The 27,155-nt window shown below is 44.1% G+C and overlaps 1 protein-coding gene and 1 long non-coding RNA gene across 2 annotated transcripts in view; one reads left to right on the top strand and one right to left on the bottom strand.

Moving 5' to 3' along the window:
- Nucleotides 1–14,800, bottom strand: part of LOC117504337 — a 28,575-nt gene extending 13,775 nt beyond the window's left edge. Inside the window, exon 1 of the long non-coding RNA XR_004558771.1 lies at nucleotides 14,757–14,800. This is a non-coding gene — a long non-coding RNA (uncharacterized LOC117504337). The remainder of the gene's footprint in view (nucleotides 1–14,756) is intronic.
- A 2,744-nt stretch (nucleotides 14,801–17,544) lies between these two features.
- sapcd1 (suppressor APC domain containing 1) lies at nucleotides 17,545–20,317 on the top strand. The gene is made up of 4 exons (XM_034163771.1): nucleotides 17,545–17,820; nucleotides 18,839–19,006; nucleotides 19,683–19,838; nucleotides 19,976–20,317. The coding sequence occupies exons 1-4, from the start codon at nucleotides 17,722–17,724 to the stop codon at nucleotides 20,063–20,065; spliced, it is 513 nt and encodes a 170-aa protein (XP_034019662.1). The 5' UTR covers nucleotides 17,545–17,721; the 3' UTR covers nucleotides 20,066–20,317.
- Nucleotides 20,318–27,155: the final 6,838 nt, after the last annotated feature.

The raw sequence follows: 27,155 nt of genomic DNA, 5'->3' as shown, positions 1-27,155 counted from the left end.
TTTTTTTCTGGCAGACAGAAGACTTGTGCAAAAACAAAGTGAGGCCTGATGGGGCGGAGCAGACACGCCCACTTCTTGCGACATCTCATTGACAAGAGGGAGGAAGGAGGGAACTGGAGCAGGAGGAGCAAGAAGGAGTCCCAGTGCCAAGGGGCCCAATTTCCAAGGTATGCAGCATGAAATTCTTCTTTGACCTTTTATGCAACAGTGTTCTGAACAGTTACTTCAAAGAAAATAGTGAAGCTGCATGTTGGTTGGTGAGGTCCAACCAGGGACGCCACCAGGAATTTTGCGCCCGTGAAAAGAAATCTTACTGCCCCCCCATATTATTTTGTCGGTATTATAATTGTATTAGGAGCCTCTCTGGACCCCTGTCAATCATGGGCCCCTAGAATGCTTTTCCTTATTCTCCTCTTTTTGGTGCCCCTGGTTCCAACACACAATCACCTGTCAACATTTTATTTTCTTATTTTTCATTTTCTTTTCAGAAGAAAACAGGTGATACTTTGTAAGCTTCAGTACGTTACTGCAAAAATGTGTTCAGAAATATGGCTGGCTAGGTTTTACATTTTCAAATGGACAAGTTGACATTTTGATCTAGAGGTTAAGGTGGTAAGTAGGCTTATCACGAGAGGATCCCCGGTTCAATTTCCTGTCAAACAAACAACAAAAAAAATTATCCAGGTCCCTTGAGCAAGGTAGGTCTTTAATCCCTCACATGCAGTTGAGCACCCCAACATTGGTATGTGTGAGGATGGATGAATGTGAGGCATTATTCTAGACAGGTAGCTAGCTAGATAACTTTATTTATCCCCGAAGAGAAAGTTGAAATAGCAGCCAGGTACCTCAAAAAATAAAACAAACTATATATATATATATATATATATATATATATATGTACAGTATTTTCCGGACTATAAGTCGCACCGGAGTATAAGTCGCACCAGCCACTTTATCCATTATAAAGAAAAATAAACCATAGATAAGTCGCACTGGAGTATAAGTCGCATGGACATACAGGTATGTTAACTTAACATGAAAGTTCAGATGATAATATTATGATATTATGATGATAATATCTGCACATTGTTCGAGCACCCATGTGCGGACTCGTTCCTCTAGCTGTGGCCGTCTAGCTTTTAGCTCGCGATTAGCTTTTTTTGTTTTTTTTCATGCTGGTTAGAGTAACCTCTGCTTTCCTCCAGTCCCTCACAAGTTTCTCACTCACTCCAAACTCTCTCTCTCTGCTGATCAATTACCGTTTTCGGATGCATATTTCACCAGTCGCAACTTGTAATCTGCAGAGTATCCTTTTCTTTTTGGTGGCATTTTTTTCTGGCCTTCTCCATTGTCTTGTTAAGTTATCAGTAATGTTGAAATTTCTATTTTTCTATGGTAGTCAGAAGTCGCAGGAACAGTCACACAAGCCTTGAGTGCCCTCTCGTGAGCTGCATTTTACCTACGGATATGTTTGTATTTTGCGGACCACATTGCGAGCCGAACCATGCAGCACCTACCTGCGCAGCTCATGACCTCCCTGTGGTGTCGAAGCCAGCTCCTTCCAAGTGCAGATGCTAATCCTCCGCCGTTGCTCACCCAGTGATCCCACACAGCTCTGAGCATCAACTCTGCTCACACTGATATCCAAGGGTTGAAGCTGTTTTGTTAGCCCTCCCGGAATAAGCACCGTGTTCGTCTGCTTCACACGCTGTTTCACAATCATTGTCTGGGTGAAGTGAGGAATACGCGTCCAATGTTCTGTTCTCTGATTGGTTATCGCGACCAGCGTGACCTATAGGACGGCTGCCATACTACAGTGCCCATGATGCATTGCATTTCTGGCCATTTTAAATCTTAGAGCGACTCTGTCACGTAAAATTGTTTTATTACGGTAAATTAATTGAGAATCTACCGGTATATTTTTCATTTATAAGTCGCACTGGAGTATAGGTCGCACCCCCTGCCAAAACATGTAAAAAAGTGCGACTTATAGTCCGGAAAATACGGTATATATAAAGCGGAGGTAGAAACACATAGAAACTGCAATGGATCCGATGTCATAGTTGAAGAGTGTGCATTAATTGAGGGGCAACGATATTACAAGGCATGTACGAGGTGTTGTTATGTGGAGTGCAACAGATACATAGTATGAGCTTTTGAATCCAGTTCAGTGACCACACATCTAGGAGAGGCAGATATATTAAAGAGTCTGATGGCACCGGGCAGGAACAATCTCCTGTACTGGTCCCTTAGGCAGCGTGGTTGTATGAGTCTGTTGCTGAAGCTGAAGATTGTCAGTGTCTTATGAATGGGGAGGGAGGCATTGTCCTTAATTGCCAGCAATTTTGCCAGCAGTCTATCCTTAACCTCCTCCTCCGGGGTGGCAAGCTAGGAGCCAACACCTTTTTGAACAGTTTGTTCCGTGTTTTGGTGTCTTTTACTTTGATGCCTGCACCCCAGTGAACCACAGCAAAGTAGATGATGCTCACAACAACAGACTGAGAGAACATCTGGACCATCCTATTACATACATTAAAGGATCTGAGCCTCCTCAGGAAGTAAAGCTGGTTCAGGCCCTTCTTGTAGACAGCCTCTGTGTTTGTAGATCACTCCAGTTTATTGTCCAGGTAGATGCCCAGATACTTACATGATGGAACTGTCCACATCAGTCCCTCTGATGCAGACCGGAGAAGGCAAGATACTTGTTACTCCTGAAATCCACTACCATCTTCTTCGTCTTTTCCACATTCCGATACAAGTGATTCTCCCCACACAACTTTACAAACTGGTCAACCAGGTCCCAATAGTCATCCTCCTGACCATTTTACACAGACCCAACTACGGCCGTGTCATCAGAAAATTTCTGTAGATGACACAACTCAGTGCAGTACCCCTTAAGCCTAGAGCCTATTTCACCAAAATCACATACTCATACATTATGATTTATTTCTCAGCTTGTACAAGGTCAAAAATGCAAAAGTTTGGATCAGCTAAAAGACAGGTCCTAGGGGATGATGTGGATGCAAAAAAATTGAAAGTAAATAATACTTGGTAGGAGTAAATGAGGTTTTTTCCCAAAAAAATGAATTCTGATTAATGTCTTTATTTGCTTGGTGTTTCCGCTGTGGTTAGTTGATATGTGATTGAAGTGGATACTTTTATAGAGGAGACTTCACTTGACATTTTGATGTATAATAAGTGTATGTTGGTGTCAGTATTGGTTAGTTATGAGTGTTCAAATGTTCCAAAACAGGGCAAGTCCCCAAATTTGGGGACTCTAGTGTTTAAGAGGTTAAGGTCTGCATGTAGATGGTGAAAAGGAAGGGTGCTAGCACAGTTCCCTGAGGGACCCCGATGTTACTGGTGAGACACTCAGACACACAGCTCTGAATCTTCACAAACTGTGGTCAGGCCGTCAGATAGTGCATTCTTGTCAAATCACAAGTCCTGGAACCATGTCACATCATGACATCATGGAACCGCCCCTGGTCCTGGATGGCAACCACTCAGGCAGACAACTGGTCTGTCCCTACCTCTCAAAAGTAGAATGAAATGTGTCTTCTGTAGCCTTCTCCAACCGCTTGAGTCTACAACACTGATGCTACTGTTACATAAACTACAAATCATGGCAACACACAGTTGGCTTTGTCGCTTGATGGGCGGTCAAGGGGCATGTGCGCGGCATCACTTCAGAGGTGTTATATCTGGTTACAAAAACATCGTTTTTAAATTTAGACATTATTTCTCCTTAACCTTTACAAAATTTATGAGAAACAGATTTATACAGCTGTTTCTGAGTGTTTTCCGCCATCTTGGATTATTTTGTTCGAGCAACAACCTACTGATGTTACGCTGCCTATTCACTCTGAGTAGCAGTCGCTGTGTCGCGGCGCTCTGTATTTGCATAAAATAGACTTCAGGTCTATTTTGGCCTCACCTAGCTGGCGGCAGAGCGACCGTTGTCTCTTGCCACTGCAAAATGACCACTCTGATTGAAATTAATGCCAAATTGTCACTTTGCTTCTGTTGCTTGCTGTTGTTTGAAGCTAATGTGACCATGGCTTGAGGCACATATATGCTGGATCATGCCCATGTTCTCATCCGAGCCTTCCAAATTCATCCCAGCTATACCCAAGGATCCTTCGAAGAGGCCGAGTACCAGACATGTAGTCGCAGCTGTATTTCATTAATCAGCATCTAAGTCTCAGAACCATAAAGTAAGCTGGAAAGCACCTGAACACGAAAGACTTGGACCTTCATTCTCCAGCAAAGATATCGGCAAAACCAGACGCCTCTGTCCAGCAACCTCTTGACTCCATAAACTCTTACCAGGCATCTCTCAGTCTCAAAGGCTGAGGACCAAGGGACGTGATATCAAATCATGGAAAGATAATCTTGATCCAGGACCATCACAAACAACACAGACAGTCAAATACCTCACTCAGCCTGCAAGTGCTGCAGTCCTGGTTATCTGTTGATTTCCCCAAATATCAAAGGATTATCCATGAAGTCAAGGTCAGTATTCTACAGCAGATGGATAAGCGCTTGTTGGTCATCTTAGGTATAATCTCCAGAGAACAATTCACCTGTTTGGATTTGGCTGAGAATCATCTATAGTGATGACCTCTGACACCTTCTCCTTTTCCTCTTGATGAAACCATGAATATAGATCTAGAAATTCCTCTGTGTGATGATCTGGAATGATGCTGGCATTGACACATGTTGATCAGGGAGCAGCCGGCTTGTTTATTCTGGAATAATGTCTCAGTTTAGCCCGGATACGACTCCAGAGCCTTGAAAGTCCTGGATTTTGCAGAGATCTATGTGTGTTGTTGTATGTGCATTCCAGCCTCTCATATATACCCATGTTTGTGTTGTTTTTACTCTGAGTGGAGGAAAATATGTGTGAGACAAAAGTTGATTGAGAGAGTGAGACAGGAAGCAACTAGGGGCCACTTTCAGCCACAAAGTCATAGTAATGACTAAATAGAGTCAGCATTTGGGAGAAATGAGAGGTTGTGTGTGTGTGTGTGTGTGTGTGTGTGTGTGTGTGTGTGTGTGTGTGTGTGTGTGTGTGTGTGTGTGTGTGTGTGTGTGTGTGTGTGTGTGTGTGTGTGTGTGTGTGTGTGTGTGTGTGTTACAAATAAACATTAGCTATGATGATGGCATGTAATGTTTAACAGTAAATTAACAACTTTTATTTGGCATATTAATTATGTGTGCCGGGCCAAGTTCAAGATGTTATACAAACTTCACAGGTAAAATGTTGAAGGAAGTGTAAAGCAGAAGGACCAGCCAGGGCTAGACCTCCACACCTACTAAAGATGGGACAGACTCGATCGTTGTGAGCATGTGAGCAGTCATGAGGAAGTTGTACTTCTCTTTTATGTCCAGTGTTACCAGTTCACACCAGTCCAACTTTCAGCGGTCGAGTGTCGTAAGTCCGACGCACCCCAAAGCACTTTGCCTTCAATAAATAAATGAACCTACTATAGTGCACTGTTCAATGCTTGCCTGGACTGGATGTTGGAAACCCCCAGTTTAGGTGACTCTGTTGATGAGGAAAAGTTTGCTGAGTTTGACTTTGTGGGCAATCTTGTGATCTTTTGTAGAATCAAGAGATACTTTGTTTGCATCAAGGCTTTTAATGACTTCGCTTACCTTGGCAGTGACATTTATGTCTCCGGATTTTCAGATCAAGACACACCTGGGAAGGTGTGTCTGGACAGGTCACTGGACAGAGGTGTTTAATAATGCTAATATTTTTTCCACAAGACTGAAGGTCCAAGTCTTCACTGTTGGGTCTTGGTGCTCCCTGTCTTACTGTAAGGTTGTGAGACTTGGACACTAACCAGTGACTTAAGGCAATGACCGGGTGTCTGCTAGGCCTCCTTGGAGGATCTATAAGCAGTGACGTGCAGTCAGGGGTCTCTCTGTATGTTGCCATTAAAATGGTCAAACACTTTGGTTGAATATGAATATGAATTTAACAATGATGTTTATCTGATGTACATAATGTACAGTGTTTCTTTTTTTTGTCAAGTGCATATGTCTGTAACGTGTTTCGTGTGCTGAGTGATCATAAAACAGCTGCAAAAAGGCACTAGGTGAGGCACGTGGTTCTCCTGCCTCATGTTAGGGGGCACTAGTGATCCCAGGGATTCTTCTTGCAACAACTCCTCAGCTGCAGAATAAATGACAGCAAGATTCAATTTCCAGTTAGTAAGTTAAGAGCAGCGGTCCATTTATTTTACTTTCAGAATGGAGGATTACATATCCAAACTGAATCAATTCAGATGGGATATTGTGGCATAAAGAATTTACAGAGAAGTCTCATCTAACACGAGCGGTTGACCACTCTCATTCAAAGCCAGAAAAGGCTGAAAACATACAGTTGGAACAGGACTGATGAAGGACGACTGTCTTCCCTGGCAGTGATCTCCACTGAGACAGAGAGACTTTTAAAACTGAAGGAAGAGAAGTTAAACTTCTACAGAAAAGTCATTGATGCTTTTGTTCAGAAGGAGCGGTGCGTAGACTTCATTTATAAGTAAAGGTAAGTCCATAATAATGTTTTTTTTTTTTTATTAAATGTGCTTTTTATGCCCCGCCTTGCGGCACAAGTGTGGGGCATATAGCATCCGGGTTGTCCTTCCGTCTTTCCGTCAGTTCGTCTGTCCACCCGCCCGTCTGTCCGCCCGCACTTTGTTTGCCGCAACATAGCTCGGCACCTATTGCTCACAAAAACTTCATATTTGGTGGGTACATGCCTTGGAGGAGTACTTAACATGGGTTCAAAGGCCGGTGACCTTGACTTACTTTTCAAGGTCACCAGTGGTCACAACTGTCAAATCCTTCGCCACAACGTAGCTTCACACCTATTGCTCGCAGAAACTTTATATTTGGTGGGTACATGCCTTGGAGGAGTACTTCACATGGGTTCGAAGGCCAGTGACCTTGGTCTGCTTTTCAAGGTCACCAATGGTCACAACTGTCAAATCCTTCGCCGCAACGTAGCTCAGCACCTATTGCTCGCAGAAACTTAATATTTGGTGAGTACTTGGTATTTGGTGGGCCTTGGAGGAGTACTTCAAATGGGTTCAAAGGCCAGTGACCTTGGTCTGCTTTTCAAGGTCACCAATGGTCACAACTGTCAAATCCTTCACCACAACGTAGCTCGGCACCTATTGCTTGCAGAAACTTGATATTTGGTGGGTACATGCCTTGGAGGAGTACCTCGCATGGGTTCGAAGGCCAGTGACCTTGACCTACTTTTCAAGGTCACCAATGGTCACAACTGTCAAATCCTTCACCACAACGTAGCTCGGCACCTATTGCTTGCAGAAACTTCATACTTGGTGGGTACATGCCTTGGAGGAGTACTTCACGTGGGTTCGAAGGCCGGTGACCTTGACCTCTGTTTCAAGGTCACCAGTGGTTGCATTTGTTTTGAAGGCTGGCGACCGTGACCAAATTTTTATGGTCACTGTTTGTCACCTCCTCTAAATAAATATTATGCCAATCTCCGATTTTTTCATTGTATATCCCAGTTTACATCAAACACATAAGGTTCAACCAAATACCCACCCCATACAAGTACATATTACTGCACTTTGCATGTAAAATAATACTGCGCGCGGGGCATTTCATGTGTGCTACAGTTTGTATGTGTAAGAATGCTGATATGCGATTTTAAACATAACCTGTTAACTGCTGCCAATCAAACAGTGGATAAGCTGCTCTGTGGGGTTCATATGTTTGTAAATATGATTGTGATGAAATCAGTGCCTCACCAGCCCTGAACCTCACCACGCAATTATGGCCATGTGGCACATTTTTCTGTACATGATTCAGCAACACTGGTGTGTCAGTGTTAAGGACCCAGTAAGGTGGAGAAGGCCAGGTAGACACGTTTCACCTGGTTTGCACCAAACAGATTGTTTCTGTTGAGAGTCAGGGGCCAGCTGTCTGCCTGGGTGGTTTCCGTCTGAGCCCCAGAATGGTTCCATGGTGCAACTGATGCGGCACAACAGTCTACACCAGCGCATGCTCCTTGACTTGACTTGACCGGAAGCTGTTTGCACACACAACTTGTGAAAGTTGGAATCAGCAAGTGTCAAGTAGGATAAAATGTTTCCACAGTTGATGCCAAGAAAGAAATATTACATAACCAAGATTCACAACCCATTTAGTACCTTGAGATGGATTGGTGTCCTGTCCAAGGAATGTCATAGACTTTCACTTGCTTTGGATCCAGGGACAAGTACTGGCACCATTGGACAACATATGGTTTGGTTTAGTTTTGTTTTATGTGAATATATTGTGATGTTGACAAACACTGACATTTTACTTCAAAGTATCATATAAAGTTGTTGTTTTGCACCATCTTGGGTTTTGTATGACTAAGATCATGCAGTCTACTTTTGAAATACCACATTGCTCTCTGCTGGTGACCAAAGAAAACAACAGGTTCACCACTAAAGAAGGAAGGTCCACACAGACATCAATGTTCTGTGGTATAACTATTAAAGTGGGTGGAGGTTATTTTGTTTGTTTGTTAGTGCACTGGTTTAAGTCAACTTTATTTGGAGATTTAGAAGTACTGCAAAGTGCTTTCAATCAGAATTTCCCCAACAGGTATCAGGCAAATGCTTCCAGGGTTTATGTTGAATGAAAATAAAATAATTTTTGGATTAATTTAGGGATTTTAGGAGGTTCTGTTTTTCTTGCTATATGTATGTCTGGATATCTCAAAAGGACATAAATTGTAATAAGAATGGTGGAGAAGCTGAATTTTGGTGTGGATCTGGGTCAAAGGATGGATCCTGTCAGGATCTTTGAAGTTAAACTTTGATGTCTCAAAAAAAAAAAACTATGAAAGGATTCCAATAAAAATTTGATGGGGAGGTTGGCTTTGGGTGAAAGAAGAGTTGTTAAAATTTTAGTGTCCAGCTGCATCAAAGGATGGATCTTGCCTGTGAACACAAAGTGTGAGTACTTTGATCCGCTCCTTAATCCTGATTCCTTTTATCTAGTATTAACCAAATCGTAATCAGTTTAAACTCATTATATGTCCTTTTGAATATGCAGACTTACAAGTTGGTGGCATTTATTCATCAAGCTGAGAGGGGTTTTCAAGGCTGTTGTAATCTGTGTGTGTGTGTGTGTGTGTGTGTGTGTGTGTGTGTGTGTGTGTGTGTGTGTGTGTGTGTGTGTGTGTGTGTGTGTGTGTGTGTGTGTGTGTGTGTGTGTGTGTGTGTGTGTGTGCGTGGGGGGGTTTGTATACCCAGATGAATATCTCAGGAACCGCTTGGCTGATTCAATTCATACTGCTAGTGATATCATTTCAGCATATTATTACAAAGGTCAAGGTCATTGACTCATCTGATAATCACATTTTTGCAATAACTTTGAAAACAAGCAATCTGAGATTTCTGAAGTCTGCCAATCTGGATCACCTCCAAAATTTAGTGGAGTCTTACATGCCCTAATATCTGTCTGTGGTGCAAATTTGGTGAGACTCTATGAAGTAGTTTTGACGTAATCCTTCAAAGACTATATAAAGTGAAATTGTGATCTAGAATCCAGATCCGGATCACCTTCAAAATTCAGTGGAGTCTTCCATGGCCTAAGTTCTGTCTTGTTGTGAAAATTTTGTCAAAATCCGTGCAGTAGTTTTGACGTAATCCTACTAAAAGACAGGCAGACAAATAAATAAATGCCAGTGATTTTATTACATCCTTGGTGGATGTAATAAGAGAGCTGGAAGAGTAATTTCAAGTTCATATGACTCCGAAAACAGAATACATACAGTAGTGTTCAGAATAATAGTAGTGCTATGTGACTAAAAAGATGAATCCAGGTTTTGAGTATATTTCTTATTGTTACATGGGAAACAAGGTACCAGTAGATTCAGTAGATTCTCATAAATCCAACAAGACCAAGCATTTATGATATGCACACTCTTAAGGCTATGAAATTGGGCTATTAGTAAAACAAAGTAGAAAAGGGGGTGTTCACAATAATAGTAGTGTGGAATTCAGTCAGTGAGTTCGTCAATTTTGTGGAACAAACAGGTGTGAATCAGGTGTCCCCTATTTAAGGATGAAGCCAGCACCTGTTGAACATGCTTTTCTCTTTGAAAGCCTGAGGAAAATGGGACGTTCAAGACGTTGTTCAGAAGAACACCGTAGTTTGATTAAAAAGTTGATTGGAGAGGGGAAAACTTACACGCAGGTGCAAAAAATTATAGGCTGTTCATCTACAATGATCTCCAATGCTTTAAAATGGACAAAAAACCAGAGACTCATGGAAGAAAATGGAAAACAACCATCAAAATGGATCAAAGAATAACCAGAATGGCAAAGGCTCACTCACCCATTGATCAGCTCCAGGATGATCAAAGACAGTCTGGAGTTACCTGTAAGTGCTGTGACAGTTAGATGACGCCTGTGTGAAGCTAATTTATTTGCAAGAATCCCCCGCAAAGTCCCTCTGTTAAATAAAAGACGTGCAGAAGAGGTTACAATTTGCCAAAGAACACATCAACTGGCCTAAAGAGAAATGGAGGAATATTTTGTGGACTGATCAGAGTAAAATTGTTCTTTTTGGGTCCAAGAGCTGCAGACAGTTTGTGAGATGACCCCCAAACTCTGAATTCAAGCCACAGTTCACAGTGAAGACAGTGAAGCATGGTGGTGCAAGCATCATGATATGGGCATGTTTCTCCTACTATGGTGTTGGGCCTATATATCACATACCAGGTATCATGGATCAGTTTGGATATGTCAAAATACTTGAAGAGGTCATGTTGCCTTATGCTGAAGAGGACATGCCCTTGAAATGGGTGTTTCAAAAAGACAATGACCCCAAGCACACTAGTAAACAAGCAAAATCTTGGTTCCACACCAACAAAATTAATGCCTCGCAGATGTGAAGAAATCATGAAAAACTGGTTATACAACTAAATACTAGTTTAGTGATTCACAGGATTGCTAAAAATGCAGTTTGAACATAATAGTTTTGAGTTTGTAGCGTCAACAGCAGATGCTACTATTATTGTGAACACCCCCTTTTCTACTTTTTTTTTACTAATAGCCCACATTTATAGCCTTAAGAGTGTGCATATCATGAATGCTTGGTCTTGTTGGATTTGTGAGAATCTACTGAATCTACTGGTACCTTGTTTCCCATGTAACAATAAGAAATATACTCAAAACCTGGATTAATCTTTTTAGTCACATAGCACCCCTTACGAAAAGAAAATATATTTACCAATATATTTTTTTAATATATTGAAATATATTTTTTTAATATATTGAAATATATTTCAATACATTATTACCTCCAATACATTATATATTGTAAATACATGGATTAATATATTGTTGATACATATATTACACACCATATTATATATTCACAAAATATATTGCAATATATTGTAAATTATACAAATGATTGCCGCTTTCCATATATTACAATATATTTAGCATGAATATATAATATATGTGTTTATATATCCCAAAATATATGTAATTTTATGTTTATAAATATCAGCCATCATGTATTGCAATTTATATGGGCAAATGTATTGGTATTTTATGTAAAAATATATTGTCACATATATGTTCAATATATGGTAAATGTATTATACATGTGTGGATACATATATTACACACCATATTATATATTCACAAAATATATTGCAATATATTGTAAAATATACAAATGATTGCCACTTTCCATATATTACAATATATTTAGCATGAATATATAATATATGTGTTTATATATCCAAAAATATATGTAATTTTATGTTTATAAATATCAGCCATCATGTATTGCAATTTATATGGGCAAATGTATTGGTATTTTATGTAAAAATATATTGTCACATATATGTTCAATATATGGTAAATGTATTATACATGTGTGGAAAATTATATGGAAACATACATTAAATATATGTTAATATATATACACAATATATGGTGTAATATATTGTAAATATATGTAACATTATATGGAAACACATGAAATATATGTACATTTATATTATTTATATTATTATATTATTATATTATATAATATTATATAATTATATTATATTATTATTATATATTAAACATTATAACTTTTATAATGTTTAATATATGGTACAATACATTTTAAATATATGTTAAATAATATGAAGAACACCCTGCACTTCTTGTATGAATACAAACATGTATATGATAACACAAACTCATGGGTATCCATCAAATTCACCTTTATTTTCTTTTGAGGCACAAATCCTCAGGATGTTGAGGTAGATTTTACCAGTACAAACTTTGAACATGTTCAGAGACTCAGCTGAAACAAACTTCCACAGTGCAACATACTGGTATTCAAAATTTAAATTAAAGCAACTTAAAACGTTCAGCAACACTTTTATGAATATATATATATATACAACCTTTCACCGTGCAACACATACTGGTATACAAATAACAAACTATATATATATATATATATATATATATATATATATATATATATATATATATATATATATGTATAGGCTGGTGTCTGAGTATTATCGTGCAGTTTCGTTCCAGCAACTGGAGCGAGTACCAGTATTTTTTTAATTGTCAGAAATACATAAAGATTCTTAGAAAAAAGTGTAGGATGTAGAGGTAGATTTTTGCAAACTTAACACATGTTCAGACACTCAACTGAAACAACCTTTCACAGTGCAATATACTGGTATACAAAATTATAATTAAAGCAACTTAAAACTTTCAGCAACGGTTTTATAAAATTTGGAAAAAAAAGTTTGCATACGAGATATATATATATATATATATATATATATATATATATATATATATATAGTAATAGTAATAGTAATAGGCTTTATTGTCATTGTACAAGTAATACAACGAAATTACCAGAGACTCATCACAGTGGCATAGCAACACACACATACCCATCGCAGACACACCCACATACACACAACACAATAATAACAGTCGCAATAAATAATACAGCCTTAAATATCAATACATGATTAAACATAGTAAAACTAATAGGTTAAAAAAAAAATACATTATTGCACAGTCCCTGCTCTGTATTGTCCCAATGTTGTCAGTGTAATTGTAATTTATTTAAATGTTGTCTGGCTCTAGGGTAAAAACTATTCAAAAGTCTATTCGTATGTGTTTTTATGGCTCTGTACCGCCTGCCTGAGGGCATAAGGTTGAATATTTTTTGTCCAGGATGTGAAGAGTCTTTTAAAATGTTTTTGGCTCTGGAAAGGTATCGAGTACCTGTGACTTCTTCCAGGGAGGGAAGAGGACAGCCAATAATCTTCTGTGCTGTTTCCACCATCCTTTGTAGAGTCCTTCTTTCTGCTGCTGTACAAGCTGCATACCAGACTGTGACTCCGTAGGTCAACATGTTCTCGATGACAGCGTGGTAGAAGGACTTCATTACTGCTCTGCTGAGATGATGTTTCCTTAGGATTCTGAGAAAGTGAAGGCGTTGCGATGCCTTCTTGATTAAATCAGTTGTGTGCACTGTTCAAGAGAGTGTGTTTGTGATGTGTATACCCAAAAATTTATAGCTTTGAACAATTTCCACTGAGTCACCTTTTATAAAGAGGGGCGAGTAATCGATCCTGTTCTTCCTGAAGTCTATTATCAATTCTTTTGTTTTGTTTATGTTCAAGTTGAGGTTGTTCGCAGAGCACCACATTGTCAGACCTTGGACTTCCTTGCGATATGATGTCTCATCCCCCCCTGAGATGAGGCCAATGACAGTTGTATCATCTGCAAACTTAATTATTGTGTTGGCTGTGGAAGCAGACGTGCAGTCAAATGTATATAAGGAATACAGCAGAGGGCTTAGCACACAGCCTTGAGGGGAGCCCGTGCTGAGAGTTAGTGAAGAGGAAAAATGAGAACCAAGTTTAACAGACTGGGGACGGTGTGTAAGGAAGTCCAGGATCCAGGAACAGAGATGTGAAGAGAAGCCAAGATGGAGAAGTTTCCTGATAAGAATGTCTGGAATGATAGTATTGAATGCTGAACTATAATCAATGAACAGCATCCGGGCATACGTGTGACTTCGTTCCAGGTGCTGTAAAACTGTGTAAAGGGCTGTATTTATGGCATCCTCAGTGGATCTATTTCGTCTATATGCAAACTGATGGATATCAAATGATGGAGGAAGGTTGGCTTTTATATGCTGTGCTATCAGTCTGTCTAGGCATTTGGTAACCACGGGTGTGAAAGCAACAGGTCTATAATCATTCAAGTTCTTTATGTTGTGTTTTTTGGGTACTGGAATGATTATAGCTGTTTTAAGACAGGAGGGGACTGTGGCACTGGCAAGGGACAAGTTAAAAATGTTTGTAAAAACCTTTGCTAGTTCGTAGCTACAGGCTTTCAAGACCTTCCCAGGTACACCATCTGGGTCTGTGGCTTTCCTTGGGTTCACAGCTCTAAACACATTCCTCACTTCATGTTCCTGAACACTCAGAACCCTCTGGTCTGTAGCAGGGATGTTTATGTGTGAGGGTAGAGAAGTTGCCTCAAACCTTGAGAAGAAGCAGTTCAGCTTCTCCGCCAGAGAGGCACTGCTCTCAGAGATGGTGGCAGTATTTCCCTCATAGTTGGTAATTCCTTTCAATCCCTGCCATGCCTGTCTCGCGTTGTTATTCCTGACGCTCTCCTCAATATTTTTTGAGTGCGTATATATATATATATATATACTGCGACAGACTGGCGTCCTGTCCTGGGTGTACCCCGCCTCACGCCCTATGACTGCTGGGATAGGCTCCAGCCCCCCGTGACCCATAACTGGATTAAGCGGTAGAAGATGAATGAATGAATGAAAAAAAAAAAATATATATATATATATATATCCGTTGGAAGCCTTAAGGACAAGTTTGAACATGCCCTGCTGTTAAACAATTTCTCAGATACTCACTCAACTGAAAGCCACCAAAAGCCGCCTGGATTTTACAAATGGTTATCAACACGGAGGTGTTTTTCCTGTGGCGGGCGCGCCGCACCGGCTGCGAGCAAACGCGCCAATCCGTCCGCACGTCTTTCATTAAAAAAATCTCCTTTAACAGTGGAATGTCCGGATAAACTGCTGATTCCGGCCTCTTCTGAAAGTTCTCTGTTCTCTCACGACATCCTGGGTCAACAGAGGCTTAAATTTGGAGGTTTTCAGCTTGAAACAAGATGACAACGTCGCCTTGGAGTGCTGCGCAACGTCCCGCTCCGTGGGAAGTGTTGTGTGGGCCGCTGAAGAGGAGGTACTGCTGGCCCACCACCACCAGATGGCGCCCTGCTTGAAGTGCGGGCTTCAAGCATGAGAGGGCGTCATAGCAACCGGGAGTGACAGCTGTCACTCGTCATCAGCACCAGCTGTCACTCATCCACATCACCACCACCATAAAGGCCGGACTGCAACTCCACCTCCCCGCCGAGAAATCAGCTACCATTCAGGTAATTTCTCTGCTAAGCTTAACTATAACTAATAGTCTGATCTCGTTTGCAGCCGTTTTCCTGTGACGTGTCCTTATCTGCGGTATTGGCGTTTGGTGTGGACTGCGACGGCTTCGCCTCACACCCCAAACCAGATAAGTGGTTTCACAGGAGCTGTACGAGTGTGTGATTGGAGGTGGAGGTGCTCCCTCCTCACTGAACACTGACTGTGGGATTAGAGTGTGCGAACTCACACTCATCAATACTGTTTCTGTTCTCTGCCAGCAGTACCGGGTCTGACTGCTGAAGACAGTGGCCACCTGGGGCGCAGGGCTTGGCGGCTCCGGTGTTCTTCAGATCCGTTGGTGGTGGAAGCTGTGTGGGATCCGGCTTTTCTCTCGCCAGGTGTCTTCTATCTTCGAGCCTGCCCACACGTCACCTTGTGTATAATTGACGTTCCACCATATTGTTATTGTCTGTACGTCGTTGTGCGATTCACAACATTAAATTGTTACTTTTTTGGCTTATCCATTGTCCGTTCATTTACGCCCCCTGTTGTGGGTCCGTGTCATGACACCTTCACAACAGGAAGTCCTTACAGCGATAGAAACAATCCGAAATCTCTCATCAGCCGTTAAAATTGACACCGAAAACCAGCTGAATTTCTCGAATGGTGTCCAGTCGGATGTGCCTCACAGTTCTTGAAAAAATTTTGATCAAGCACAGCGCCAGTCTCTCAGCAACTTCTCAGACAATGAAAATCCGACGAGGGGGCTGGACCACTCCTTCCACAAGGCGTGCTCACAGGCAAATGACGTCACCGACAGGCGTGAAAAAACTTACGCATGCACACGAGGGTTCAAGCTTGACTGATGTAATCACACGTGATTCAAATCCATATAGTTTAAAAAAAAAATAAAACTGTCGGTTTCTTTTCTAATAGACCTCGTATATACACACATAACCATATATGGCACAATATATATTGCCGTATATTGATGCAAATAAAGTCAGACTATTACATGTAAAAATATAGTGGCCTCTTTGGTCTTGATTGCAATATATATTTTTATATTTACCAATATATACACATATATGGTCTATGCATATATTGCAATATATTCAAAAATATAAATGCAGAATCTCATATATGGAAATATATTGATAAATGTATTGCATGATATTCTCTAATATACTGCAATATATTTTTGTTTCATAAGGGACTACTATTATTCTGAACACTACTGTATGCTGATCTATATGTGACATCATCATGATGTCACAAGATGACATCATATGTGACAAATGATCAAAAGAAAAGAAAAGAGGAGCCACAAGGTTGATCTCAAGTGTGTGGGAATTGGCAAACGGGTCGCCTTGCACCCACTTGTACATGATGTCATTATAAAAAGCAGACTATGTCTGCTGATGTGTATATGTGATGTCAACAAACATCAGTATATGCTGTCATGTGACAGTATGCAATCCAAAAACCACATTATTTTCCCCTCAGTAACTCTGTCACTAGAAGATCGTCTTTAGTGCATATAAATCAGAAACTATATTAGAATGTCATATTGTGATGACATCTGTTGATGTTCTGTTGCTACTCTGAGAGCGCCACCCTGTGTCACCCTGCTCCTCTTTTTCCAAATTAAACACCAAATGCTGTTTATGTCGGAGGCCATGCTCGTTTTTTTTTTTGTTTGTTTGTTTTTTAAACGCCTGCTGGCACACACAGTTTGCACCTGTGCACTTGCACCAATTGATTGATCTCTCCTCTCCAAGTCACGTCACATTCCAGGGAACGTGTCAGGACAGCATCCCGTCCTCATCTGAATGTGTGCAGACAATGATCACACGTACTCATTTCATTCAGGCGGTCAAACCATGAACGTTCGTGTGAAGTACCCTGGCTTTGACCTTCTGGGAGCTTATCACAGCCTGTTTGGTGCATTAAACAACATGTTATTTTCTCACCTGTATCCTCACTTCCTGTTTCCTGTTTTTTTCCTCCTTTGTTTTCTCCTGTGCTGCCATTTTCTCTCCACTCTCTCTCCTTTATATTCTCTCCTTGTCGACTAACCAGTTATGGCAGTGACATGTGGAATTTTTTTGTAACCTCGCCCTGGGGGCACCATTCTGTCTGTGCCTGTGCACCATGTTGCCTCGTTCCCCCGCTCTCATTCCCTCTCTGTGAGTCTGAACAAACTGGGGACGAGCTGTAGTTTATTTGCTGTCCATGGCCTACTGTCCTGCTGGATATGGCTCCTACACTGTTGTTATCATCCCGCTCAGGACCAGCCTCAACAGCCTGGATGCTCTGCGTTTCTACCTATGGGTGAGGAGGATATGGGGGAAGGAGGTGTCATGGGATCTGTGTGTAAGGTGGGGAGTGAGTGTGAAGTCGTGATTCTTATCAGTTCTAAGTTGTTTTTCCTGAGCAGGTGATTGCTATCGGCTACAGCGAGTCTTAGAGTTCACTTTAGACGTACAACATCCAACCGTGACACCTACAGTCGTGCAATAGTAGACATGTTGTCGTCATGTTAAAGGGGTTGCAGGTCGCAAAATCTTCTTTTTTTAATCTACTAGTTACATTTATTTATCTTAAACATTTCCAAAGTTCCACAACTCTTTGTATTATCTTGCATAAATTATCCTCTTCTAAGCCAAATATAGCCATGAAACACCGTGTTTTGCACTTTTGTGACATATGTCCACTTATGGATTCCTGCTTAACCTGTGAAATGCACCCACTCCTATCAGAAAGGGAGTAAGCATGATTATTATTATTTAAGGACACGCTACTATAGTGTTTATGGGAATTTGCTGGCTTTGCACTCTTTAATAACTTTTTAACACACTTTGTGACCTGCATTAGTTTGTTTTATAATATTAGAGCTCTTGGCAAAATTTAATTGTACCTTAATTTATGGCAAATGTCAACCAGGTAGAAATATTGCTCCATTTTAAGAACCTTGAGTACAGGCTGCTGTGAGACTCAATGACAAACCTGTTGCTTATACTTATAAATGATCCCTTTCCATTCATTTTATTAATATAGAGCCAAATCACAATATAAGTTGCCTGAAGGCGCTTCACAAAGATATGGTTTAACTTTACCCATCCACTGAGCAACCACATTGGCAAAAGTGGGACAGAAAAACTCCCTCGTTTAGGAAGAAATCTCAAGCAGACTGGACTCACATGGGTGACCATCTGTTTTGGCCATATTAGCAATAACAAAAAATCTAATACACAGCACACAACTAAGAATTGTCAACAATGCAATGGCTTTCCCAAGATTCACAAAGAGAGAGAGAGAGACTTTTCTAGTTTAGCTCTTTCTGTTTCAGATTAAGCGTCTGAAGGATCTGGAGCGGGAGAAGGACGCTCTGTGGTCGGGTCTGCAGATTCTGGAGAAGGCTCGTCTGTGGTACCACCAGCAGCTGGAGCAGAATAGAACCCTGCAGGACAACATTGAAGCCAAAACTGGACCCCTGGGCCAGTTACGTGCAGTCAAGGTACTGGACAAGGTCAACTTCATGGTTTTAATGATATGACTGATTGTAATGTAATGAAGTGAACATTCTTATTTTATTGTAACGTTTGGCTGCAACTGAATCTGAAGCAGCATAAAAACACCCTCAGGTGTCTTTGCTCGTAATCGTGTTCTTCACCCTCATGGTTCACTTTTGTTTGCATTTGTTGTCCTATCATCTGGATCCACATGTTCTACTTCTTCTTGCTTTCTCGTCTTTGATGCTGATTGGTGAGACTGGATCACGATCACTCACCATTGTTCCCGATCTTTGATCTCTCATCTCTGAACATAATGTTTGATCTTGACTTTTAATCTTTATTGCCGACTCGATTACTCATCTTTGATCCTGGTTACCGATTTATTTAATCCCATAATGAGGACCAAAAGAATCTCCATCAGTCAGGCAGGATGAGGATCAAATTAATCAGAATCAATGATCAAATACAGGATCCATTGATCCACGTTTCTGCCAAATTTCAGTGAAATCTATCCATGTTATTAGGAGATATACTGCTGTCAGACAAAAAATAAATGTAAACAAACGTAGCCTCCATGATGGAGGTGCACATCGGCTAAAATTCCAAAATAGTTATGTTGGGGTTTTTTGTTTTTTTTTTGTAGTACTTATTGATGATCTCATCACTGATGGTTTCCAGACATGGTCCTGTCTGCTGAGGTCTCAGATCCAGAGGGTGAACGGTTCTTTGGGCTGCGTTATGACTGAACCCAATGTCACCAGCAGCAGCGACCCCTCCCTGCCTGAAGCCGTGACAGACAGCGACCTCCGTTGGCACAACACAGTACTGACTAAGGTCAGATTAAAAAGTGTAACAGTCAAAAAATACTGTGAATAAACATTACACTGATAATCCCCCCCAAAAAAAAATTCCCTCCATGCATTCCGAGATTTTACTTTTGTCTGCATAACCCTTTATGTTCTCTTTGACAGGAGGTGAGTGAAAGGAATGATCAGATCTCCGCGTTAGAAATGGAAAAAGAGGCTCTGCTTGAACTGATCCATGAACTTCAGACCCACTGATTGCCAAATAACGTACACATGTACACACACACATCAACAAGTGTTGGACTGTAAACTTTATTTTGTGCAGAGGGTGACTTTGACTTGTAAATATGTGTAAAAAATATGCAGCATTTGTGGGTACAATCTGTACAATTTGTGGAAACAGTTTTGCTAAGAAAAAATCTACAATGTGTCAGAATTTAGCAAGGAAAACTTTTGAAGTAGACCTTTTATAATATAAATTCTATATTAAAGTAATATTAGCTGTGAGCATCTGCTTGTTTGTTTCGTAGTAGTTTGGCATGAACACCAGATTTAACTTTTTCTGTACATACAATAAGGACCCATATTATTCTGTCAGTATAGTACTGATATGGACACAACCTGATATCATAGAAATAACACACACACACACACACACACACACACACACACACACATCACACCGAAAGTTTAAATAAGGAAATATTTTCATGTCTAGTTGTCATCTCCATACGACATGATTTTTTAAGTGCCTTTAAATTACAGTGTAGCACAGATTTGAGTGATGAAGCAGAAATTTTGGTTTATTTTTTTTTTTAGCTGCTGCACTCTTATGTGCTTTAACCCAGAGTTCTTCCACTTCCGTCTCTACATGCGGGTTCTCTGTCTCGACATGTTGCTGATATATTTTATCGAGCCATCATGCATGTTTTCAGGCTTTTCTCTCTCGTTTTTTTTTTTAGAAACGCGTGCATTCTGCACAGCATGCATTGCACACAGAATGTAATATTCCACAGTTCCTAAGCTCCATAGTAACTTCAAACCAATGTTGTCACCTTGCTTGTTTAATGATATTACCTCCATCAAAGAGCTTATGTTTTCATTGCAGTTTGTCGTTGTGTTTTTGTTTGTTTGTCAACAGGTTCTCATAAGAACAGTGAACAGGTTTTGATGACATGTTAGCCAGGATAAAATAATAATAATATAATTTAGATGGTATATATTAGGAATGTATATATTTTGAATCCTGACTTTGATCTTTGATCTTCTATTCTTTGGTCTTGAGCTCACCTTTGACCTTGGCTCTCTGACACTGCTTCCTTTGATCCTAAGCAGCAAATGGTCAGGATTTAAATTCAACACTCAGATTCAAAATTCAGGATATACCTTTTTGATCCTGATTCCCTTGATCTTGAGTACAGTCAAAAAGCAATTAACAATCAGGATCTAAGTTCAGCGGTCATGTTCAAAGTTTATAATCAAAGATGGGCCACTTTGGTCAAAGACCAGGATGAGTTTATTCATCAGGATCAAAGAATGGGATGAAAATGGTGCGTAAGCATTAATGTTCATTAATCAGGATCAAAGGTTTGCAAGATCAATATAACAGATGAGTAATCAACATAAATGATCAGATAAGTGATCAGGATGTTGTGAAAGTATAGGAACACGGACCCACAACAGGGGGCGCAAATGAACGGACAATGGAGAAGGTGACTAACAAGGTTTTACTGTTGTGAAACGTGCACAACTAATACAACAGTTGACAATGTGGAGGTAAGCCGAATTCCACTGGTGTCGTGTGGGCAGGCTCGAAGGTAGGAGACGTCCGTCCAAGTCGAACCGGAACCACCCGGGTTTCCTCTGCCACCGAACCCTGGAAGTACTGGAACCGCCAAGTCCCGAATTCCCAGGTGGCCACTGCCTCCGCTCGTCGGATCCGGTACTGCTGGCAAGAAAACAGTAGACACACAGGTGTGGGTGCGGCTGCACCCAGTAACACAGAGGAGGGGAGAAGTCGCCTCCACCTCACGTCACAATGCTGCAGGAAGGTGAGTACTTATCTGAAGCTACGGCTTCTTGTAAACAGCTGTCCTGCAATGCTCAACAAGAAAGACAATATAATAATGTACGAAGTACAGCAGAGAACGTTACCTTTAACTTAAGGCGATATCTCGGCACTGAGGTGGAGACGCCGTCCTACTGATATACCTCCGTGCTGAGTGGAACAGCTGTGTCCAGTGATGGGTGACAGCTGTCACCCAGGCTGCTCCCATAAGGTGGCAGCGCCCTCTGGTGCCTGGAGCCCGCACTCCAGGCAGGGCGCCCTCTGGTGGTGGTGGGCCAGCAGTACCTCCTCTTCAGCGGCCCACACAACAGGACCCCCCCCTCAACGGGCGCCTCCTGGCGCACGACCGGGCTTGTCCGGATGGCGACGATAGAAGTCGGCCAGGAGGGCCGGGTCCAGGATGAAGCCCTTCTTCACCCAGGAGCGCTCCTCGGGACCGTACCCCTCCCAGTCCACCAGGTACTGAAAACCCCGGCCCATCCGACGGACGTCGAGGAGCCGGCGCACAGTCCAAGCCGGTTCCCCGTCGATGATCCGGGAAGGAGGTGGTGCCGGACCCGGGGTGCAGAGGGGTGAGGTGTGATGGGGTTTTATCCGGGAAACATGAAATACTGGATGGATCCGCAGCGAGGCCGGAAGCTGGAGCCTCACTGCGGCGGGGTTGATGACTGAGGATTTTGAAAGGTCCGATGTATCGTTCCTGGAGTTTTGGGGGAGTCCACCTGCAGAGGAATGTCCTTGGTGGACAACCATACCTCCTGCCCAGGACGATACTTGGGGGCCGGGGCCCGCCGCCGGTCTGCATGTTTCTTCGCCCTCGTCCGGGCCTTCAATAAAGCAGAGCGGGCGGCACGCCACACCCGACGGCACTTCCGTAGGTGGGCCTGGACCGAGGGCACGCCGACCTCTCCCTCAACCACCGGAAACAGGGGGGGCTGATACCCCAAGCACACCTCAAAAGGGGAGAGGCCGGTGGCTGACGACACTTGACTGTTGTGGGCGTACTCGATCCAGGCCAGGTGGGTACTCCAGGCCGTCGGGTGCGCGGCTGTCACACAGCGTAGTGTCTGCTCCAGTTCCTGATTTGCCCGCTCTGCCTGCCCGTTGGTCTGGGGGTGGTACCCGGACAAGAGGCTGACCGTGGCCCCCAGTTCCCGGCAGAAGCTCCTCCAGACGTGCGAGGTGAACTGGGGACCGCGATCGGAGACGATGTCTGATGGTATCCCATGCAGACGGACGACGTGGTGGACCAAGAGGTCCGCGGTCTCCTGGGCCGTTGGTAGCTTCGGGAGGGCCACGAAGTGGGCCGCCTTGGAGAAACGGTCCACTACCGTGAAGACGACGGTGTTTCCCTGGGACGGCGGGAGGCCCGTGACAAAGTCCAGGCCGATGTGGGACCAGGGGCGATGTGGGACGGGCAGCGGCTGTAGCAACCCTGAGGTCTTTTGGTGGTTGGCCTTGCCCCTGGCGCAGGTGGTACAGGCCTGGACGTAGTCCCGGACGTCGGCCTCCAGGGACGCCCACCAGAAGCGCTGCCGAACGACTGCCACGGTCCTTTGCACCCCAGGGTGACAGGAGAGCTTAGAACCGTGACAGAAGTCCAGTACTGCAGCTCTGGCTTCCGGTGGGACGTAGAGTCTGTTCTTTGGTCCGGTTCCGGGGTCCGGGTCACGGGTCAGGGCCTCCCAGACGGTCTTCTCCACGTCCCAGGTGAGGGCGGCCACGATAGCAGACTCCGGGATGATGGGATCCGGGGGATCCGACGGTTCCGTTTTGACTTCGTCTTCGTGTACCCGGGACAATGCATCCGATCTTTGATTCTTGGTCCCGGGACGGTAGGTAATCCGGAAGTCAAAACGGCCAAAGAACAGTGACCAGCGGGCTTGCCTGGGGTTCAGCCGCTTGGCGGTCCTGATGTACTCCAGGTTCCGATGGTCAGTGAAAACCGTGAATGGCACGGCTGTTCCCTCCAACAGATGTCTCCACTCTTCGAGGGCCTCTTTCACAGCAAGGAGTTCCCGATTGCCGACGTCATAGTTCCGTTCAGCGGGGGTCAACCTGCGAGAAAAATAGGCACACGGGTGAAGGACCTTATCGGTCTTCCCGCTCTGGGAGAGCACCGCTCCTATCCCTGAGTCCGAGGCATCCACTTCAACCACTAACTGGCGGCTAGGATCGGGCTGCACCAGAACTGGTGCAGACGAAAAGCGCCGTTTCAACTCCTTGAACGCGGCTTCGCACCGATCCGACCAGGTGAAGGGGACTTTTGGTGAGGTCAGGGCTGTCAGGGGGCTAACTACCTGACTGTAGCCCTTAATGAACCTCCTGTAGAAATTAGCAAAGCCGAGGAACTGTTGCAGCTTCCTACGGCATGTGGGTTGGGGCCAATCTCTCACCGCCGTAACCTTGGCCGGATCAGGGGCGACGGAGTTAGAGGAGATGATAAACCCCAAGAAGGACAAAGAAGTGCGGTGGAACTCACACTTCTCGCCCTTCACAAACAGGCGGTTCTCCAACAACCGCTGTAGGACCTGACAGACATGCGTCTCAGGATCCGGGGAAAAGATGAGTATATCGTCTAGATACACGAAGACGAACCGGTGCAGGAAGTCCCGCAAGACATCGTTTACCAATGCTTGGAAAGTCGCGGGAGCATTAGTGAGACCGAACGGCATGACCAGGTACTCGAAATGACCTAACGGGGTGTTAAATGCCGTCTTCCATTCGTCTCCCTTCCGGATCCGAACCAAATGATACGCATTCCTAAGATCAAGCTTGGTGAAGATTTTGGCTCCATGCAAGGGGGTGAACACTGAATCCAACAAGGGCAACGGGTATCGGTTGCGAACCGTGATTTCGTTCAACCCCCTGTAATCAATGCATGGACGAAGCCCGTCATCTTTTTTACCCACAAAAAAGAAACCAGCACCCATCGGGGAGGTGGAATTCCGGATCAACCCGGCAGCTAATGAGTCCCGGATGTAGGTCTCCATTGATTTGCGTTCCGGCCGTGAGAGGTTGTACAGCCTACTGGACGGGAACTCACTGCCTGGAACCAAATCAATGGCACAATCATACGGGCGGTGGGGAGGAAGCGTGAGAGCCAGATCCTTGCTGAACACGTCAGCGAGGTCATGGTACTCCGCCGGCACCGCCTTCAGATTGGGCGGGACTCGGACCTCCTCCTTAGCGTGGGAGCCGGGAGGAACCGAGGAACCTAGACACTCCCGATGGCAGGTCTCGCTCCACTGTACCACTACCCCGGACGGCCAATCGATCCGGGGATTGTGCTTTAGCATCCAGGGAAAACCCAGAACCACACGGGAGGTGGCCTGAGTCACAAAGAACTCGATCACCTCCCGGTGGTTACCTGACACCACCAGAGTTACTGGAGGTGTCTTATGTGTGATCGGTGGGAGTAGGGAGCCATCTAGTGCCCGAACCTGTACAGGCGAGGTAAGAGCCACCAGAGGGAGCCCTATCTCCCTGGCCCATCTGCTGTCTAGCAGATTCCCTTCAGAGCCCGTGTCCACCAGTGCTGGGGCCTTCAGGGTTGAATCCTCATACAGGATTGTGACTGGGAGTCGTGTGGCAATGTGGGTGTGTCCCACGTGAATGTTTTGGCCCACCCCTGGCCCAGTCTCTAGGGGCGGGTCGTTGGAGTTTAACCGCTCGGGGCAGTCGTTTGCAAGATGCTCACTCGAGCCACAAACAAAACAAGCTCCATAGGCCTGCCTCCTTTGTGCTCCAGGTGCCCTAAATGTTGCCCTGCTCGTGTCCATAGCTTCGTCAGCAGGGGGAGCCGTAGGCGCACGGAGCGCAGGAACAGAGGAGCGTGGGGAGGGCGGAGCTCGGTCGGAACCGGAAGAGAGAGGGACGACGCGTGCCTGGCCACGCCCTTCGCCTCGTTCCCGACGGCGTTCTTCTAACCAGTTGTCAAGTCGTATGACCAGATCGATGAGCCCATCTAAGTCCCGCGGTTCGTCCTTCGCCACCAGATGCTCTTTTAGGACCAGTGACAGTCCGTTTACAAAGGCGGCGCGGAGGGCAGTGCTACTCCAGCCGGATCTCGCCGCCGCGATGCGGAAGGCGACTGCATAGGCAGCTGCGCTCCGACGCCCCTGTCTCATTGACAGTAGCGCGGTTGAAGCGGTCTCTCCTCTATTGGGGTGGTCGAACACTGTTCTGAGCTCCCGCACAAACCCATCGTATGTATGAAGGAGCCGTGAGTTCTCCCAGAGCGCTGTAGCCCAAGCGCGTGCCTCCCCGCGAAGCAGGTTTATTACATAAGCTACTTTGCTAGCGTCAGTCGCGTACATCACGGGACGCTGTGCGAAGACGAGCGAACACTGCATCAGAAAATCCGCGCACGTCTCCACACAGCCTCCGTACGGTTCTGGAGGGCTTATGTAAGCTTCTGGGGACGGAGGAAGGGACCGTTGAACGACCAGTGGAACGTCACTATCACGCGCAGGGTCCTCGGGAGGGAGAGCCGCAGCGGCGCCCGGAGGGCGCGCTTCCACTTGTGCGGCGAGAGCCTCCACCCTGCGGTTTAGGAGAACGTGCTGCTCGGTCATTAAATCGATCCGAGTGGTGAAAGCGGTGAGGATCCGCTGCAACTCACCGATTACCCCTCCCGAAGACGCCGACGCGCCCTGTTCTTCCATTGGCCGTTCAACAGCCGGTTGACGCCCCTCGGGATCCATGACGCTGGCCGAGATATCCTGTTGTGAAAGTGTAGGAACACGGACCCACAACAGGGGGCGCAAATGAACGGACAATGGAGAAGGTGACTAACAAGGTTTTACTGTTGTGAAACGTACACAACTAATACAACAATTGACAATGTGGAGGTAAGCCGAATTCCACTGGTGTCGTGTGGGCAGGCTCGAAGGTAGGAGACGTCCGTCCAAGTCGAACCGGAACCACCCGGGTTTCCTCTGCCACCGAACCCTGGAAGTACTGGAACCGCCAAGTCCCGAATTCCCAGGTGGCCACTGCCTCCGCTCGTCGGATCCGGTACTGCTGGCAAGAAAACAGTAGACACACAGGTGTGGGTGCGGCTGCACCCAGTAACACAGAGGAGGGGAGAAGTCGCCTCCACCTCACGTCACAATGCTGCAGGAAGGTGAGTACTTATCTGAAGCTACGGCTTCTTGTAAACAGCTGTCCTGCAATGCTCAACAAGAAAGACAATATAATAATGTACGAAGTACAGCAGAGAACGTTACCTTTAACTTAAGGCGATATCTCGGCACTGAGGTGGAGACGCCGTCC

Source organism: Thalassophryne amazonica, chromosome 22, assembly GCF_902500255.1.
Source record: "Thalassophryne amazonica chromosome 22, fThaAma1.1, whole genome shotgun sequence".
NCBI classification, from domain to species: Eukaryota; Metazoa; Chordata; class Actinopteri; order Batrachoidiformes; family Batrachoididae; genus Thalassophryne; species Thalassophryne amazonica.
This window is presented reverse-complemented; position numbering and strand designations above follow the sequence as displayed.